This window comes from Cololabis saira, chromosome 1 (assembly GCF_033807715.1).
Source record: "Cololabis saira isolate AMF1-May2022 chromosome 1, fColSai1.1, whole genome shotgun sequence".
Taxonomy (NCBI): domain Eukaryota; kingdom Metazoa; phylum Chordata; class Actinopteri; order Beloniformes; family Belonidae; genus Cololabis; species Cololabis saira.
In genome coordinates this window covers 13,705,591-13,725,598 of record NC_084587.1, presented here as the reverse complement: position 1 = coordinate 13,725,598, position 20,008 = coordinate 13,705,591, and the positions used below count along the sequence as shown (strand labels likewise).

The 20,008-nt window shown below is 43.7% G+C and overlaps 1 protein-coding gene across 4 annotated transcripts in view; it reads left to right on the top strand.

Moving 5' to 3' along the window:
- Positions 1 to 2,300: 2,300 nt before the first annotated feature.
- Positions 2,301 to 20,008, top strand: part of ndst3 (N-deacetylase/N-sulfotransferase (heparan glucosaminyl) 3) — a 120,522-nt gene continuing 102,814 nt past the window's right edge. For 2 of the 4 annotated variants that reach the window (XM_061743948.1, XM_061744109.1), the window contains exons 1-2: positions 2,302 to 2,686; positions 4,645 to 5,930. In XM_061743948.1, the coding sequence (XP_061599932.1) occupies positions 4,932 to 5,930 (999 nt within the window). In that variant the 5' untranslated portion in view covers positions 2,302 to 2,686; positions 4,645 to 4,931. Of the gene's footprint in view, positions 2,687 to 4,405; positions 4,537 to 4,644; positions 5,931 to 20,008 lie in introns of those variants that run through there. The other 2 variants (XM_061744195.1, XM_061744024.1) reach the window with 2 other exon arrangements.

Here is a 20,008-nt window from a genome sequence, read left to right as displayed (position 1 = left end):
ATTTTACTGCAAGTCATTTTGGACAGAAAAAAAAATGCTATTCAATTTAATGATATCATGGTCACAAAACCGGTGGAGAATAAAGAAAAAAAAAAGCTTGAGTGGCTGATATTTCTTTTTTACCATTCCTTTCTTTTACAGCAGCCCACAGTCTTGCACAAATGTGACCTTCATCCAAGAGTCATTAGAACAAAACCTTCCTTACATTTTCACCACATAATTTATGATAAGAAACTCTAATTTCAAACATTTTAAAAATGCTGATGCATCTTGAAAATGAGTCTTCAGATAGTGATGGAAAATAGAAGGTGTGTTTGAAGAAACAATCGCATCTTTGCATAGATAGAGAGATTGATGAAGCTTTGGGGATGCACTGCAGTCAATGATTCACTATCCTTAAAACTAAATGTGAAGCGAATGTCTTCAATTGCAAGACTGCAATTTTATAAACACAACTAGAAATTCCCAAGGGATCACCTAAGGATACAAGAGCCAGGGGGCTTGACCTTCACACTCTACTGATATAAACATCATAGACAGTCTTAATAGGTCTGATAGGAGCAGAGCATGTGGGATGATCCAGGAAACTGAGAAATAAAAACTTTGTGAGAAAAATGTAATAAATCTCCAAAATCAATACAATAATTAGCAAAGCGATTGACGTGCTACTGAACATGCAGGGCGTTTAAACTGCTAATCATGACAACTCTTTTTTGGGTGTCTTAGCCTTTGTAACTAAAAACAATTTTAAATCAGTGCTCCACATCTCCGATTAGTGGCCTGGCCTCCCTGAGAACACAATAGTGTATCTCTCTTTTAAGTTCATACATTTTCTTCACACGCTGACTTGTGTCTCCTCTCAAACGCACACCACATGCGCACACACACACATACTAAATAAGCTCTATTGTAAGAGCATTATAATGTGAATGAGGGGCCCACCAGCCCCACTGAGGTTTGCGTGAGTAAGAATGTGTCAGTACAAATAGGTTAGAGAGATTGATGAACTTGCCGAGAGTGAAAAGGGAACACCTAATCAAGTTAAAACACTATGACTGACAGGCCGTGGCTGCTTGATGACACTTCACAGAAGCAGGCCTAATGAGATTCACATGTGGATCGAAAAAAAAGGTGTATTTTTTAATAATAATGATCATGAATGACCTGTCTTTATCATTTTCTTTTTTTTCTTTCTTTCTCTTTCTCAGAATAGATTTTCCTCCTTGCTGTAATCAGTACTCGAGTTGTAAAAAAGAAATCAGGGGGGATGGTGGATTTTATCATATGGGGACAGATAATTTGTGCTGATTACAAATAATATAATATATTACAAATAATAGCACTGACCAAAACAGCTGCAGAAATACTGCAGGAATGACATAGCAGCAGTTAAATGCAGCCTTCTGTAAGCTTTAAATATCCACTGGGCTTACATCAAATACATCAAAACACAACAATAAAAAACAGTTTTCTGAACTTCCATATGATTAGTAAAGTAAGTAGTAAGTAAAATGGATCACTGCAAAAACTCAAAATCTTAAAAAGAATATTTGTCTTATTTCTAGTTAAAATGTCTCATTTTAGTAAAAAAAAATCTCATTACACTTAAAACAAGACTCATCACTGGAAAAAACAACAATTTTCATCTATTTCAAGTAGATTTTGACTTAAAATTAGCAGACAAATCTGCCAGTGGAACAAGATTTTTTTGCTTGCAACTGGCAGATTTTTCTACTTATTTCAAGTGAAAATTTACTTAAAACAGGTGAAAATTGTCAAATAAGTTATTTTTCTGGTGTTATTTTTCTGGTGATGACTCTAAATGTTGAAATATCAGTAATACCACATTCATTGATGAAATGACATAATGGATGGAAAGGGGGGATGTCAGTTTTACAGGGGGGATGACTTGGACCGTTTTTATTTCAGGGGGGATGCCATCCCCCCTCATCCCCCCTCATCCCCCCTCAACTCGAGTACTGGCTGTAATCCATACAGTCCTCCCTTTTTCTTCCATTTATCCTTGAGTGCTGCAACAACTTGTCTAAGCAGAGGGAGAGAGAGAGAGAGAATCAGCAAGGCGCACCATCAACTTGCACCGGTGCGTATCCGTGTGTGACATCCCTCATCCAACTAACACCAACTAACGGGCCGTGAGCTTTTACCCGGCCCGTGATTGCTGATGCCCGAGAAAAGGGCTGTTTGTGTCAATCAAACCGACACCCCCTCTCCCTCCCTCCCTCCCTTTCTCTCGCTTCTGCCTCCCGCCCCCCGCTTACTCACTCGCTCGCCACCGCTTGTGTGTCGGCTCACTTAGACCACAGCGTTTACGCACGGCAAGCCAGTCGGTATCGGGCAGCCCGACACGTCGGAGCTGCCTTCACCTATAAAATCCCACCCTCCTCCAACCCACTTTAATAAACCGAGATTCGGGAACAAGTGGCCACAGCGAAAAAAGAGAGAAGGAGGGAGGATGATGATGAAAGGGGGGGACGAGAACGGATGATTTCGGCTCTAGGAGAGGTGGAGAGGAGGATGGCACGACGCCTCAGCATCACGGGAGCGATGCGGACGCATTTCCAGCAGCAGCTCCAGCAGCAGCATCATCCCTCTCCCTCTCCCTCTCCCTCACCGGCTCCACTGCCAAGCCCGCGCCGGCACCACAGCGCCCCAGCCCGGGTTAGAGGTAAGCGGCGAGCCGCTGCTGCTCCCCGACACAAACTTCAGCGCCAGGCAGCGGGACGGATGATGCATGAAATGCTTTTATTTGGTGATTTGATTGTTCAAGGATTGAAGGAAACATGTAGACTGCACCTTTTTTTTTCTTTCTTATTTTTTCGAGGAATCTTTGTTATCCCCATGGAGGCAATTTGTTTTACTGGCAGTCTTATCTCTTACTTCTTGCTTTATTTCATTACTTTAAATAATCCTTTTGAGGGTATGAATAAGCTTCGCTTCACTCTGCATCCTTTTCGGTCTAGGTGTTATTTGTGGTAACTTTTTTGTAATGTTTTCTTCGAACAGTGTATTCGTTTCCTTGTTGTCATTTTTATTTTATTTTTAATTTGGTAAAAGCTATTTTGATGTTTGTCTTATTTTTATTCTTTTTTTGTAATGTCATGACCGAAATAAACTAAACTAAAAACTAAACTAAACTAAACTACAACATTTAACATTTTGTACATTCTCTTGTTTGTTTTTTTAACACGCTTCTTTGACTTGGAATTCAGCCTAATAGAAAAGATACATTTTCCGTGCCCCTTTAAACGTTTTTATTTATTTATCCTAATTGTTTATAGTGCATGCTTCACAACACCTCACTTGATTGTCTGTGTAGGCTGTTTAAAATTGTAACATCTTCCTCCAGGCTTTAAAAACAATTTACACCGAGTAGCAATGAATAAATAAGGATCAGTGCGAGTTGAAATGTCAGTTACAATCTGTTTTCATTTTATACCGATATGAGTTGTTTAGCACTGGAAGAGAAAACTTTCATGTGAAGTGTTAATCCGGTGCCAGCGCCATCCTGTGGCTCTTGATAATGAAGAGCATGCATACCTTTAGTAACAGGTTGAACAGCCTCACAGTTGGATAACTAAGCTGAACAAACTGCCAGACAGTGAAAAAAAGCTCCTTTTTGGTATAAATATCTTTGCACAGGACAAAAGTTGCTCCTTTTATTTGTCAGATATTGTTTTCTAATTTAAATGCCCATTTACTGGCAACCTTTTATCAAAGCTAACAGCACAAGTTTTGTCCTCCTGCTCACACAGCTATAAAGAATACAACTGGTTTCCTTCACTTTTTTTATTTTCCTTTCTAACATGTAATAATTACCGGAGTTCCTCCTCAGTGACCTTCTCTTTCCTTGTGTTCCTTAAAGGCAATGAACAAGGAAAGAGGGGTGGAAATGTGAGGAAGAGCTATTGATATTCAAACTGAGAGAAGCGGAGAAGAGGAGTATGGAGACAAAATAGGAGGAGAGAAAAGAGAGAGAAAGAGATGCTGTGGGATCTTTTCTTCTCCCTGTCTCCCGGCACATACATTAAGATGCTAATCCTGGTCTTTTTTGCCTCTTTCTATAATTCATTGCATTTTGTTCCTCTCTCTTCTCCCTTTCTCTGACTCTCTTATTCTTTCGCTTCATTTCCTCTGTACTGTCGTGGGCTCCCTCCAGATTAGTGCTCTTGGCAAAAGGATTCCAACTCTAATTTTGTGGTATTTTAGATGATTAAGTTCAGAAATAGGACAGAGGTGCTCAGAGTTTGGCACAATTAGAAGAATTCTCAGCGGAGCTTTATGGGACTGATTAGTTGAGCTCCAATCCACTTCCCCACACTGCCATATTAACACACAACCAGCTGTTGTTTATTTGAGAGGATTGAATTTTGTGTAGTATTTTAACAGGGATGTCATTTTGCATGTGTGTGCATGTGTGTGTCAGAGATTGGCTAAGCCCCGAGGATGCAAGTTGTTTTCAATCAGCTCTGTAGTTACCAGCTGTGCCCTCACATTCCCCAGGGTCACACAACTTAGGTACACACCCTCCCCACAAGCACATGCACACAGAATTAATGTATACTGTTCAACCTTGCCCAACAAATTTACTTTTTCTTCTTTTCTCCTTGTCCCCTTTCTCTGCAGATATTAATCATCACTTGCTCTGTCTGCGCATGTGATTCCTCCGCGAGGATTTGAAGAAGAGCACCTGGACTGAATTTCCTCAGCAAAGACCCCTCTTCCCCCATTGCTCCCTTTTTCACCTGCCATGGTGACATGATATACACCTGAGTGGATTTACTCCTGACTCGCATACACGGACAATCCTGTGGGCTCTTTGGACCGCCGAACTCTTGCACAGCCTCTCTAGACTGCCACAAACTATAAAAGGACATCTATTCCTCTGACACGCAACATCTTTCCGGTTCGCGATGACAGTGGCTGTGAGATTCCGTCGCCACTTGCGTAGGCTCCTGCTCTTATTGGCTTCCTGTTGCCTCCTGTCTCTGCTCTTCTCTGCCTATTTTCTCTTTGCAAGTTCATCGCCTTCCATGCAACTTGGACAATCCGCAGAGCCGGCGTGTGCTCAGCCGCTCTCTATGTCTCCGTACCGTCACCTCCCATACCCGTACCCTCCAAACCCGCCGCACACACATGTCCAAACCGACCCCGTGGTGTTGGTGCTGGTGGAGTCGCAGTACTCCCAGCTTGGCCAAGACATTGTGGCCATACTGGAGTCGGCCCACTTCCAGTTCCGCATGGAGATTGCCTCGGGAAAGGGCGATCTCCCGGCACTGACAGAAAAGGGACGTGGACGATATTCCCTCATCATTTATGAGAATCTATTGAAGTATGCACATGCAGACACATGGAACAGGCAGCTGTTGCATCAATATTGTACTGAGTACAGAGTTGGCATCATCGGCTTCTACCGTTCCACGGAGAATTCCCCATCTGTCCTCAAACTCCGAGGCCTACCGCTGGTGCTTAGGACCAACCAGGTGCTTTGGGACTGCTGCGTGGTGTCTAGCTCACCGCTCCTTCACCTGACCAAGCCAGGTACAGATCGAGGGGCGTTACCTGGTGAGGACTGGACCTCGTTCTCCTCTAATCACTCCACATACCAGGCCGTGCTGCATGCGCGGGCGAAGGAGGGAGCAGTGGCAGGCAGCGGAGATAATTCAGGGCCAGGATTCAGCCTCGGCCTCCAGGCCACAGTGGTACAAGACCTGGGACTTTACGATGGGGTGAGACGAGTGCTCTTTGGCCAGGGACTGGGCTACTGGCTCCACAGACTCATCCTGGTGGATGCCATTTCCTACCTCACAGACAGGAAGCTTACTTTGGGTCTGGACCGGCACATATTGGTTGATATCGATGACATTTTTGTAGGCAAAGAAGGGACACGCATGAACGCCAAGGATGTGAAGGTATTTGGGGATGAGGACTGTGGGATAATGTATATCAGATAGAGTATCATAGAGAAGAGAAATTAATGTGTAGGATGAGATTTATATATTCTGGTAGCAAAGTATAAAACTGGTAATTGTTGGGAGCGCGGTACAAATAAGGGCGATTTTCTTGTGTTTGGAGAACTCAGGAAAGGATTTCTCCAAGAGAGTATTTCAGAGGATTCTCTTTCAGACATGAGTGCACTGAAAAGATTTTTGGAAGAGTGTCTGTGTGTGTTTATAAGTGTAATGCCTCTTTGTGCTTGCATCAAGTGCACATGTGTTGGGGTACGACGAGAGAGCATTTCTGAATGGAGGTTTAGGCAAAAGAGACCATTTAAGGGAACAAAGACATGGTGTGAAAGAGGGAAAGAGGAGGGGTGAGAGAGTGAGAAAGAGAAGTATTGAAAGAGGCAGTGAAAAGATGAATGGCACTTATTCCTCTTTTCCCACGTTCCTCCTCTTAGGGAAACTAAAGGAGAGTCAGCCATGCCGCCCGCCTCTCAATACAGCTGTTGTTTCAACGCATGCTTGTATGAGCAGGACTAGAGAGATGGACAGGCGTTCTTTTGCGGTCTTGTTTACATGTAAAAGTGGAGTATTTGCACACACAAAGTCCAAAGTTGTGTGAGAATGCAATATTTATATGAGAAAAAAGCATTTCAGGTCTGAATTTGAGGTGGACTGATGTGCACAAGCTCAGGAAAGTGGGATGTTTCTGTCTCGCTGCAGCCACGGGGTATACAAAATAGAAAAGTGTTTTTATGTGGGTCTATCCCTCTCTGCGGAAGGCTGTTTCCTGAATCACTGCTTTAAATTAAAATGCCTCTTTCACTTCCACATGTCCTGTCAGTCACTGATGAAAAATGAGTCACCTGTCCATCGCTGAAAGCTTGGCAGGAGATGAGAGGAAGTTGTTAGCCTTAAGAAAAGAATAAAGCAGGAAACATGGAGCGGCTGGTGAAGTGGAGTGGAATATGACCTCCGAATATAGAAAAAGATGCTTGTATTCAAAGAGGATATATAAAACGTGCATATTGACTCCCACTATCACACACACCAATTGCACACATTCCTGTGCACGCACACACCCTGGAAAAACGAGCATACAGGCTCTCTCTAGTTGGAGTTTTCATTTTAAGTCTCCCTGACTCTCCAGCTTTGTAGCATAAATATACATGAGGATGAACCAGTGCCATAACAGAGGAGAAGGGGGAGGATTGAAGAGATTGACGGAGAGAGGGTCAGAAAAAAAAAACAGGGAGCAATGCCATTGAACTATTTCTTCCATATATTAGAATACTTGGCAGTTGTAGTGGAGAGAGAAAAAAGAAAGCGAGACTAGTTCGGGAACATGTGAAGGGAAGGAATTAGAGCACAATGCCTAGGGAAGAGCTTGCAGCTAACTTTGTAATTTCAGGGAAACAAAATGCTGAGGGGAAATGAAAGAACAGAAGACAGGAAACGGGAGAGAGAAAGAATATTTGCCTCATAGATCTGAAGCCTCAGGTAGAGTTGTCAGATTAGAGTAAGAACAGCTAGTAATCTTGTTTGAAGTTGTGTAATCAGAGGTAAAGCATATATCCGGATGTGATCACAAATTAAACTGGTTTATTTTACTTTTATACATGTCGTTCTCATACTGAGAGACGGTTGAAGTGATTAAAGCCAGCTGGTTAGTTTTCAGATGGGCACATGAATGCGAGTCTACCCTTCTGGTGTTGAAATCTGTTGACAAAAAGAAATGACTCATTATGGCCTCATGTTAAATTCACAGCACGTCTATTTGTGGGTTAAGGTACAAACTCAAGCTAAAAGGATCTGTCAGGATGAAGGATTATGAAATTCAGAATTTTTTATTATTATTAGGGCCCGAGCACCTTCAGTGCGAAGGCCCTATTGTATCTGTAGGAATTATTTGTATTTTTTTAGGGCCCGAGCACTTGCAGTGCGAAGGCCCTATTGTATTTGCAGGAATTTTTATTATTATTATTAGGGCCCGAGCACTTGCAGTGCGAAGGCCCTATTGTATTTGCAGGAATTTTTATTATTATTATTATTATTATTATTATTATTTTCCTGACAAAGTGAAGGCCTTTTTGCCCCCCTTAACATGCCCAAAAAGTCACCAAATTTTGCATGCAAGCCAGGCCTGGCGAAAAATTTGATATTTAATGGTTTGCATTAATGGGCGTGGCAAAATGGCTCAACAGCGCCCCCTTGAAAACTTTGTGCCTCAAGCCCCACGATACGGTTTGACGTACATGCACCAAAGTCGGTACACACCTGTATCATGGGACAACTTAAAGAAAAGTCTCTTGGCGTCATGCCCGAAACCGAACAGGAAGTCGGCCATTTTGAATTAGTCGCGTCATTTTGGCGAAATTTATGCCATTCCTTCGAAAGTTAATTCAGCCCGAACCGTAACGTGCACCCAGGTGTGTTATACATCAAAATGTGCGTCTCCCTCCTGCGACCACCCGCATTACTTTTCTCTTTCAAAAGCGTTACCGTGGCGACGCTAGACGCCAAAAAGCGCGCCCACCCTTCATCTGGTTGGTTCAGACAGAAAAAACTTTGCGCCTCAAGCCCCATAATACGGTTTGACGTACATGAACGAAAGTTGGCACACTCCTGTATCATGTCACAACTAAAAGAAAAGTCTCTTGGCGCCATGGCCGAAACCGAACAGGAAGTCGGCCATTATGAACATTCTGAATTAATTGCGTAATTTTGGAGCAATATATGCCATTCCTTCGAGAGTTAATTCAGCTCGAACCGTATCGTGAACCCAGATGTGTTATACATCAAAATGTGCGTCTCCATCCTGCGACTACACGCATTACTTTTCTCTTTCCAAAGTGTTACCGTGGCGACGCTAGACGCCAACAAGCGCACCCCCCCTTCATCTGATTGGTCCATATTTGATAGTTCCCCAAAAGGCACCAAATTTTGCACCCAAGCCAGGCCTGGTGAAAAATTTGGTATTTAATGGTTTGCATTAATGGGCGTGGCAAAATGGCTCAACAGCGCCCCCCGGAAAACTTTGTGCCTCAAGCCCCACAATACGGTTTGACGTACATGCACGAAAATCGCTACACACCTGTATCATGGCACAACTTAAAGAAAAGTCTCTTGGCGCCATGGCCGAAACCGAACAGGAAGTCGGCCATTTTGAACATTCTGAATTAATTGCGTAATTTTGGAGCAATATATGCCATTCCTTCGAGAGTTAATTCAGCCCGAACCGTATCGTGAACCCAGATGTGTTATACATCAAAATGTGCGTCTCCATCCTGCGACTACACGCATTACTTTTCTCTTTCGAAAGTGTTACCGTGGCGATGCTAGACGCCAACAAGCGCACCCCCCCTTCATCTGATTGGTCCATATTTGATAGTTCCCCAAAAGGCACCAAATTTGGCATGCAAGCCAGGCCTGGCGATAAATTTGATATTTCATGGTTTGCATTAATGGGCGTGGCAAAATGGCTCAACAGCGCCCCCCGGAAAACTTTGTGCCTCAAGCCCCACAATACGGTTTGACGTACATGCACGAAAATCGGTACACACCTGTATCATGTCGCAACTTAAAGAAAAGTCTCTTGGAGCCATGGCCGAAACCGAACAGGAAGTCAGCCATTTTGAATTAATTGTGTAATTTTGGCACAATTTATGCCATTCCTTCGGCAGTTAATTCAGCCCGAACCGTAACGTGCACCCAGGTGTGTTATACACCAAAATGTGCGTCTCCATCGTGCGACACCACGCATTACTTTTCTCTTTCAAAAGTGTTACCGTGGCGACGCTAGACGCGAAAAAGCGCACCCACCCTTCATCTGATTGGTCCATATTTGATAGTTCTCCAAAAGTCACCAAAATTTGCATGCAAGCCAGGCCTGGCGATAAATGTGATATTTCATGGTTTGCATTAATGGGCGTGGCCTAACGGCTCAACAGCGCCCCCTAGAATACTTTTCTCTGCCATAACTTTTGAATGGTTTCACATAGAGAGTCGTGGGTGGTGTCATGGGACTCTGTAATGAGTCCTTAAGCTTCGTTGGCCTGAATTAGCCCCGCCCCTTCTTCTGATTGGTTGTCCTTTTTTTATAATAAAATTGCCGCGAGCCGCCAGTCGCTCTCGCGCTGACTCCCGCTTCCTGATTCAAACGTCTGCCGGCCCCGCCCCCTGACCAATCAGTGGCGAGTAGGGTGATGGCGGCCCCGCCCCCCGACCAATCAGTGGCGAGTAGGGTGAAGACGGCCCCGCCCCCCGACCAATCAGTGGCGAGTAGGGTGATGACGGCCCCGCCCCCCGACCAATCAGCTCCCTGTAATGTGGTGACTTCAGAAATATTCCCGGCTCAGCCCGGTTACAACCTTGGCAGAATGGTTACAGAAAAAGTAATAATTTAAATAGTAGGGTTTTACTAATATTTATAACTTACAAATATTTAAAAAATTAGGAAAAAAAAGTTCCAGACATTTTATCGCTATGTTGGTCTGTCCTAAGCCAGTAGGTCAAATAATAGGAATAGCTGAGACTTAGCTCAGCCAGATTATTGCGGTCTTTGCTGCCAGAGGTCGAGAGTTCAAGCCTGGCTTGATATGCCAAAATTTTTGTCAGCAATTTTTGTGTTTTTTTTACATCAAAATGTTCGTCTCTGTCCTGTGACGACGCACATTACTTTTCTCTTTCCCCTTCTTCTGATTGGTTGTCCCGATTTTCTGCCATAACTTTTGAATTTGAGTGGAGTTTGCGCGCGCAGCTCCCGCGGGGGGAGGGGCTGATGTTCAGCGCGGCCGCCATCTTGGTCGAGGCGCCGCATTGACTGCCTGAGAACGTCGGGCGTGGCCGCCATCTTGGATCGGTATCGCTTTAACTCTAGAGCGTTCACTTCTATTGTGGAAGGAGGTGTCTGCATAAGTAAAATAACTATAACTCACTTGATTTTCAACCGATTTTCACGCGGTTTGCTTTGTTACAAACGGCAGACATGTAGCTATGATACAGGATGCTTGATGTACGTTAAATATGCAAGCTTTCATGCTAAAATACGTTCTGCAGGTAGTCACACTTCAGGTATACACACACACACACACACACACATATATATATATATATATATATATATATATATATATATATATATATATATATATATATATATATATATATATATATATATATATATATATATATATATATATATATACACACACACACACACACACACAATATACACAATACAAAATACAGTATAGCATATTAATGAATGTATTAATATATTTGAATAACAGACATAACAAGCTTAAAAACAAAAAACATAACGGATGACAGCATAGAATTGTCATAATGGAGAAAAAAAAGAAACATTTGGAAGGAGTGTGTGTGTGAGGAATTGTATATTAGTGTTATAAATTGAAATTATATAATAATGCAATCGCTATGATATATAATTTTACAATATAATACAGTCAAAAATATATGAAATGAAGCAACATACAATGCAATAATACAATATGCTATATTACTGGGTACGCTAATATGAAATAACAACATGTAATATAATATGGTATAATAGATTAATATAATATCATACATTCTGGACCATGAGATACAGCTGTACTGTATGATCGTCGTTCATTTGAGTGATCTGATTTTTTTTTTCATGGTTTGCATTAATGGGCGTGTCCTCACGGCTCAACAGCGCCCCCTAGAATACTTTTTTCTGCCATAACTTTTGAAAGGTTTGACATAGAGAGTCGTGGGTGGTGTCATGGGACTCGGCATTGAGTCCTTGACCATAATTGGTGACAATTAGCCCAGTCCCTTTTTCTGATTGGTTGTCCCTATTTTCTGCTATAACTTTTGAATGTTTTGACATAGAGAGTCGTGGGTGGTGTCATGGGACTCTGTAATGAGTCCTTGATCTTCTTTGCCCTGAATTAGCCCCGCCCCTTCTTCTGACTGGTCGTCCCTTTTTTCTGCTATAACTTTTGAAGGGTTTGACATAGGAAGTCGTGGGTGGTGTCATTTCTGATATGCTTATGGGGGGCGGTTGACGTGAGTGCGAGGGCCCGTTCATTGCTGCTTGCAGCTTTAATTAGGGCCCGAGCACTTGCAGTGCGAAGGCCCTATTGTAATTGCAGGAATTATTCTTCTTCTTCTTCTTATTGTTCTGACAAAAGGAAGGCCTTTTTGCCCCCCTAAACGTGCCCAAAAAGTCACCAAATTTTGCATGCAAGTCAGGCCTGGCGAAAAATTTTATATTTAAGGGTTTGCATTAATGGGCGTGGTAAAATGGCTCAACAGCGCCCCCTTGAAAACTTTGTGCCTCAAGCCCCACAATGCGGTTTGTCGTACATGCACGAAAATCGGTACACACCTGTATCATGGGGCAACTTAAAGAAAAGTCTCTGGGCGTCATGTCGAGAAACCGAACAGGAAGTCGGCCATTTTGAATTAATCGTGTCACTTTGGCGCAATTTATGCCATTCCTTCGGCAGTTAATACGGCCCGAACCGTAACGTGCCCCCAAGTGTGTTATACATCAAAATGTGCGTCTTCATCCTGCGACAACACGCATTACTTTTCTCTTTCAAAAGCGTTACCGTGGCGACGCTAGACGCCAAAAAGCGCGCCCACCCTTCATCTGGTTGGTTCAGACCGAAAAAACTTTGCGCCTCAAGCCCCAGAATACGGTGTGACGTACATGAACGAAAATCGGTACACACCTGTATCATGTCGCAACTTAAAGAAAAGTCTCTTGGCGCCATGGCCGAAACCGAACAGGAAGTCGGCCATTTTGAACATTCTGAATTAATCACGTAATTTTGGAGCAATATATGCCATTCCTTCGAGAATTAATACGGCCCGAACCGTATCGTGAACCCAGATGTGTTATACGTACAAATGTGCGTCTCCATCCTGCGACTACACGCATTACTTTTCTCTTTCAAAAGTGTTACCGTGGCGACGCTAGACGCCAAAAAGCGTGCCCCCCCTTCATTTGATTGGTCCATATTGGATAGTTCCCCAAAAGGCACCAAAATTGGCATGCAAGCCAGGCCTGGCGATAAATTTGATATTTCATGGTTTGCATTAATGGGCGTGGCAAAATGGCTCAACAGCGCCCCCCGGAAAACTTTGTTCCTCAAGCCCTACAATACGGTTTGACGTACATGCACGAAAATCGCTACACACCTGTATCATGGCACAACTCAAAAGAAAAGTCTCTTGGAGCCATGGCCGAAACCGAACAGGAAGTCGGCCATTTTGAAATCTGATTGGTCCATATTTGATAGTTCTCCAAAAGTCACCAAATTTGGCATGCAAGACAGACTTGGCGATAAATTTGATATTTCATGGTTTGCATTAATGGGCGTGGCCTAACGGCTCAACAGCGCCCCCTAGAATACTTTTCTCTGCCATAACTTTTGAATGGTTTGACATAGGAAGTTGTGGGTGGTGTCATGGGACTCTGTATGGAGTCTTTGAGCTTCGTTGGCCTTAATTAGCCCCGCCCCTTCTTCTGATTGGTTGTCCCGATTTTCTGCTATAACTTTTGAATGGTTTGACATAGAGAGTCGTGGGTGGTGTCATCAGATTCTGTATGGAGTCCTTGAGCTTCGTTGGCCTTAATTAGCCCCGCCCCTTCTTCTGATTGGTTGTCCCGATTTTCTGCTATAACTTTGGAATGGTTTGACATAGAGAGTCGTGTCTGGTGTCATCAGATTCTTTATGGAGTCCTTGACCTTCATTGGCCTGAATTAGCCCCGCCCCTTCTTCTGATTGGTTGTCCCTTTTTTCTGCTATAACTTTTTAATGGTTTGACATAGGAAGTCGTGGGTGGTGTCATTTCTGATACTTATGGGGGGCGGTGGCCGTGAGTGCGAGGGCCCGTTCATCGCTGCTTGCAGCTTTAATTATTATTAGGGCCCGAGCACTTGCAGTGCGAAGGCCCTATTGTATTTGCAGGAATTTTTATTATTAGGGCCCGAGCACTTGCAGTGCGAAGGCCCTATTGTATTTGCAGGAATTTTTATTAGGGCCCGAGCACTTGCAGTGCGAAGGCCCTATTGTATTTGCAGGAATTTTTATTATTAATATTATTATTATTTTTCTTCTGACAAAGTGATGGCCCTTTTGCCCCCCTTAACATGCCCAAAAAGTCACCAAATTTTGCACCCAAGTCAGGCCTGGCGAAAAATTTGATATTTAATTGTTTGCATTAATGGGCGTGGTAAAATGGCTCAACAGCGCCCCCTTGAAAACTTTGTGCCTCAAGCCCCACGATACGGTTTGACGTACATGCACGAAAATCGGTACACACCTGTATCATGGGACAACTTAAACAAAAGTCTCTTGGCGACATGGCCGAAACCGAACAGGAAGTCGGCCATTTTGAATTAATCGTGTCATTTTGGCGAAATTTATGCCATTCCTTCGAAAGTTAATTCAGCCCGAACCGTAACGTGCCCCCAGGTGTGTTATACATCAAAATGTGCGTCTCCCTCCTGCGACCACACGCATTACTTTTCTCTTTCAAAAGCGTTACCGTGGCGACGCTAGACGGCAAAAAGCGCGCCCACCCTTCATCTCGTTGCTTCAGACAGAAAAAACTTTGCGCCTCAAGCCCCATAATACGGTTTGACGTACCTGAACGAAAATCGGTACACTCCTGTATCATCTCGCAACTAAAAGAAAAGTCTCTTGGCGCCATGGCCGAAACCGAACAGGAAGTCGGCCATTTTGAACAGTCTGAATTAATCGCGTAATTTTGGAGCAATATATGCCATTCCTTCGAGAGTTAATTCAGCCCGAACCGTATCGTGAACCCAGATGTGTTATACATCAAAATGTGCGTCTCCATCCTGCGACTACACGCATTACTTTTCTCTTTGAAAAGTGTTACCGTGGCGACGCTAGACGCCAACAAGCGCACCCCCCCTTCATCTGATTGGTCCATATTTGATAGTTCCCCAAAAGGCACCAAATTTGGCATGCAAGCCAGGCCTGGCGATAAATTTGATATTTCATGGTTTGCATTAATGGGCGTGGCAAAATGGCTCAACAGTGCCCCCCGGAAAACTTTGTGCCTCAAGCCCCACAATACGGTTTGACGTACATGCACGAAAATCGCTACACACCTGTATCATGGCACAACTTAAAGAAAAGTCTCTTGGAGCCATGGCCGAAACCGAACAGGATGTCGGCCATTTTGAATAAATTGTATCATTTTGGCGAAATTTATGCCATTCCTTCGGCAGTTAATTCAGCCCGAACCGTAACGTGCACCCAGGTGTGTTATACATCAAAATGTGCGTCTACATCCTGCGACACCACGCATTACTTTTCTCTTTCAAAAGTGTTACCGTGGCGACGCTAGACGCCAAAAGGCGCGCCCCCCCTTCATGTGATTGGTCCATATTTGATAGTTCTCCAAAAGTCACCAAATTTTGCATGCAAGCCAGACTTGGTGATAACTTTGATATTTCATGGTTTGCATTAATGGGCGTGGCCTAACGGCTCAACAGCGCCCCCTAGAATACTTTTATCTGCCATAACTTTTGAATGGTTTGACATAGGAAGTCGTGGTTGGTGTCATGGGACTCTGTAAGCTTCGTTGGGCTTAATTAGCCCCGCCCCTTCTTCTGATTGGTTGTCCCGATTTTCTGCTATAACTTTGGAATGGTTTGACATAGAGAGTCCCGCTTCCTGATTCAAACGTCTGCCGGCCCCGCCCCCCGACCAATCAGTGGCGAGTAGGGTGATGACGGCCCCGCCCCCCGACCAATCAGTGGCGAGTAGGGTGATGACGGCCCCGCCCCCCGACCAATCAGTGGCGAGTAGGGTGATGACGGCCCCGCCCCCCGACCAATCAGTGGCGAGTAGGTGACGGCCCCGCTCCCCGACCAATCAGCTGCCTGTAATATGGTGACGTCAGAAATAGACCCGTGCTCAGCCCGGTTAGAACCTCGGTAAATGGTTACAGAAAAAGTAATAAAAATAGTAGTGTTTTACTAATATTTATACCTTACAAATATTTAAAAAATTAGGAAAAAAAAGTTCCAGACATTTTATCGCTATGTTGGTCTTAATGGGCGTGGCCTAATGGCTCAACAGCGCCCCCTAGAAAACTTTTCTCTGCCATAACTTTTGAATGGTTTGACATAGAGAGTTGTGGGTGGTGTCATGGGACTCTGTGATGAGTCCTTAAGCTTCGTTGGCCTTAATTAGCCCCGCCCCTTCTTCTGATTGGTTGTCCCGATTTTCTGCTATAACTTTGGAATGGTTTAACATAGAGAGTCGTGGGTGGTGTCATGGGACTCTGTAAAGAGTCCTTAAGCTTCGTTGGCCTTAATTAGCCCCGCCCCTTCTTCTGATTGGTTGTCCATATTTTCTGACTATAACTTTTGAATGGTTTGACATATTTGAAATATGCTGGTAATGTGTCAGCCAACCACAAAAATCTCTGCAATTTTGGTGGAATCATTTATTTTTTGTCCTTGCCCGGTGCAAATGACATAAATAAAGTGCGTGGTTTGGTTGTGAAAAAATAAAAGTAATGTTATGTGAACAATAAATCAAACGCTCCCTTCCATGCAATGTGTGTGTCTAGGAAGTAAAGACTGGAACATGCTATTCACAAAAGCACAAATAGTGGGGTTTTACTAATATTTATATCTTACAAATATTTTAAAAATTACGAAAAAACAATTCGGGATTCAGATTATATCGCTATGTTGGTCTGTCCTCAATCAGTCAGTCAGAAAAGGGCCAAGCTGATTCGTGGCACAGGGGTAACGTCACCGTCTTTCATGTGAGAGGTCGCGGGTTCGATCCCAGCACAATGCAAAGTTTATTGTCAGAAATTTTTGTGTTTTTTTTTAACATCAAAATATGCGTCTCCATCTTGCGACGACGCGCATTACTTTTCTCATTCAAAAGTGTTACCGTGGCAACACTCGACGCCAAAAAGTGCGCCCCCCTTCATCTGATTGGTCCATATTTGATAGTTCCCCAAAAGTCACCGAATTTTGCATGCAAGGCAGGCCTGGCGATAAATTTGATGTTTCATGGTGTGCATTAATGGGCGTGGCCTAACGGCTCAACAGCGCCCCCTAGAATACTTTTCTCTGCCATAACTTTTGAAAGGTTTGACATAAACAGTCGTGGGTGGTGTCATGGGACTCTGTATTGAGTCCTTGACCTTCATTGGCCTGAATTAGCCCCGCCCCTTCTTCTGATTGGTTGTCCCTATTTCCTGCTATAACTTTTGAAAGGTTTGACATAAAGAGTCGTGGGTGGTGTCATGGGACTCTGTATAGAGTCCTTGACCATAATTGGTGAAAATTAACCCCGCCCCTTCTTCTGATTGGTTGTCCCGATTTTCTGCTATAACTTTGGAATGGTTTGACATAGAGTCCTGGGTGGTGTCATAAGATTCTGTATGGAGTCCTTGACTTTCATTGGCCTGAATTAGCCCCGCCCCTTCTTCTGATTGGCTGTCCCGATTTTCTGCTATAACTTTTGAATGGTTTGACATAGAGAGTCGTGGGTGGTGTCATCAGACTCTGTATGGAGTCATTGACCTTCATTGGCCTGATTTAGCCCCGCCCCTTCTTCTGATTGGTTGTTCATTTTTTCTGCTATAACTTTTGAATGGTTTGACATAGGAAGTCGTGGGTGGTGTCATTTCTGATATGCTTATGGGGGCGGTGGCCGTGAGTGCGAGGGCCCGTTCATCGCTGCTTGCAGCTTTAATTAGGGCCCGAGCACCTTCAGTGCGAAGGCCCTATTGTATCTGTAGGAATTCTTCGCGTTATTATTATTATTATTATTATTATTATTATTTTTCTGACGAAAGGAGGGCCTTTTTGCCCCCCTAAACGTGCCCAAAAAGTCACCAAATTTTGCACCCTAGTCAGGCCTGGCGAAAAATTTGATATTTAATGGTTTGCATTAATGGGCGTGGCAAAATGGCTCAACAGCGCCCCCTTGAAAACTTTGTGCCTCAAGCCCCACGATACGGTTTGACGTACATGCACGAAAATCGGTACACACCTGTATCATGGCGCAACTGAAAGAAAAGTCTCTTGGCGTCATGCCCGAAACCGAACAGGAAGTCGGCCATTTTGAATTAGTCGTGTCATTTTGGCGAAATTTATGCCATTCCTTCGAAAGTTAATTCAGCCCGAACCGTAACGTGCCCCCAAGTGTGTTATACATCAAAATGTGCGTCTCCATCCTGCGACAACACGCATTACTTTTCTCTTTCAAAAGCGTTACCGTGGCGGCGCTAGACGCCAAAAAGCGCGCCCACCCTTCATCTGATTGGTTCGACAGAAAAAACTTTGTGCCTCAAGCCCCATAATACGGTTTGACGTACATGAATGAAAATCGGTACACTCCTGTATTATGTCGCAACTAAAAGAAAAGTCTCTTGGCGCCATGGCCGAAACCGAACAGGAAGTCGGCCATTTTGAACATTCTGAATTAATTGCGTAATTTTGGAGCAATATATGCCATTCCTTCGAGAGTTAATTCAGCCCGAACCGTATCGTGAACCCAGATGTGTTATACATCAAAATGTGCGTCTCCATCCTGCGACTACACGCATTACTTTTCTCTTTGAAAAGTGTTACCGTGGCGACGCTAGACACCAACAAGCGCACCCCCCCTTCATCTGATTGGTCCATATTTGATAGTTCCCCAAAAGGCACCAAATTTGGCACGCAAGCCAGGCCTGGAGATAAATTTGATATTTCATGGTTTGCATTAATGGGCGTGGCAAAATGGCTCAACAGCGCCCCCCGGAAAACTTTGTGCCTCAAGCCCCACAATACGGTTTGACGTACATGCACGAGAATCGCTACACACCTGTATCATGGCACAACTTAAAGAAAAGTCTCTTGGAGCCATGGCCGAAACCGAACAGGATGTCGGCCATTTTGAATAAATTGTGTAATTTTGGCGAAATTTATGCCATTCCTTCGGCAGTTAATTCAGCCCGAACCGTAACGTGCACCCAGGTGTGTTATACATCAAAATGTGCATCTACATCCTGCGACACCACTGTTGTGCAACTCATAGGTAGCTTGGCTGTCCAGTTATCAAGGCTAATGATAATTCTATTAAAGAATTATTAATAATTAATAAAGTTGACTATTTATCAAATTGTATTATCAAAAATGATAATTCTCGTAGGGGCACCACCGCCGGGGCCTTACTTCCGGTGGAATTCGATAACTAACAGCAGAAAATCAGTCTCATTATGATTTGAATTATCCTGCAGAACAGCAAATCTTACAGAATAACAGTGAAGGCGTGATATCCGAACACTAGGCTCTGCTTAAACAAATCAATTTGTGACCAAATCTTGCATGAAATAACACAACCACTCATAAAGAAATCAATCAGAATTTATTTACATACGGGTGTCAAAAGATGATAAACGCAACACCCAAATAAATCTGATGGCAGAAATGGCTTAAGTATCCGTAAAACAATTAATTAACTAGAAAAACAACAATCAATAAAATGAAACATAAACGTTAAATGCATGGAATGAAAAAGAAAAGAAATCAAGCAATAATAACGAAGATACAGAACATCTACAGTTCAAACGGGGCTCCTGTGGTCTTTTAAAGATGGACGCGCCCTCTTGGCCACGTGCAATTAGAACGGATGGTGATCCCGGTGTTAAACCGTGATCAACTGCAGAAAACAGCGCTTTAAAACATGAATGACTAGCAGAAAGTAGTGACTACAAATTAATGAAAACAGTCCTTATAATGATGGTGGTGTAATCTCAGCTCTGAACACAGATTTAGCTCTGTAACACTCCCAGTTAAACTCATACACCCAGGTCTCAAAACCTCACGCCTCCTCGGGTCTCCGGGTGCCGATCAGGGGTTCCTGCCGGGTCTTTGGTCGGAGTCCGATCCCAGAGAGTCCTCCCGCCTCTCCCGCTCCTCCTCCTGACTCTGGAATCACGAGAGGACGGGGGTACAGCTGAAGCAGCCGGCGCTCCGGCTCCGGTCCGGAGGCTA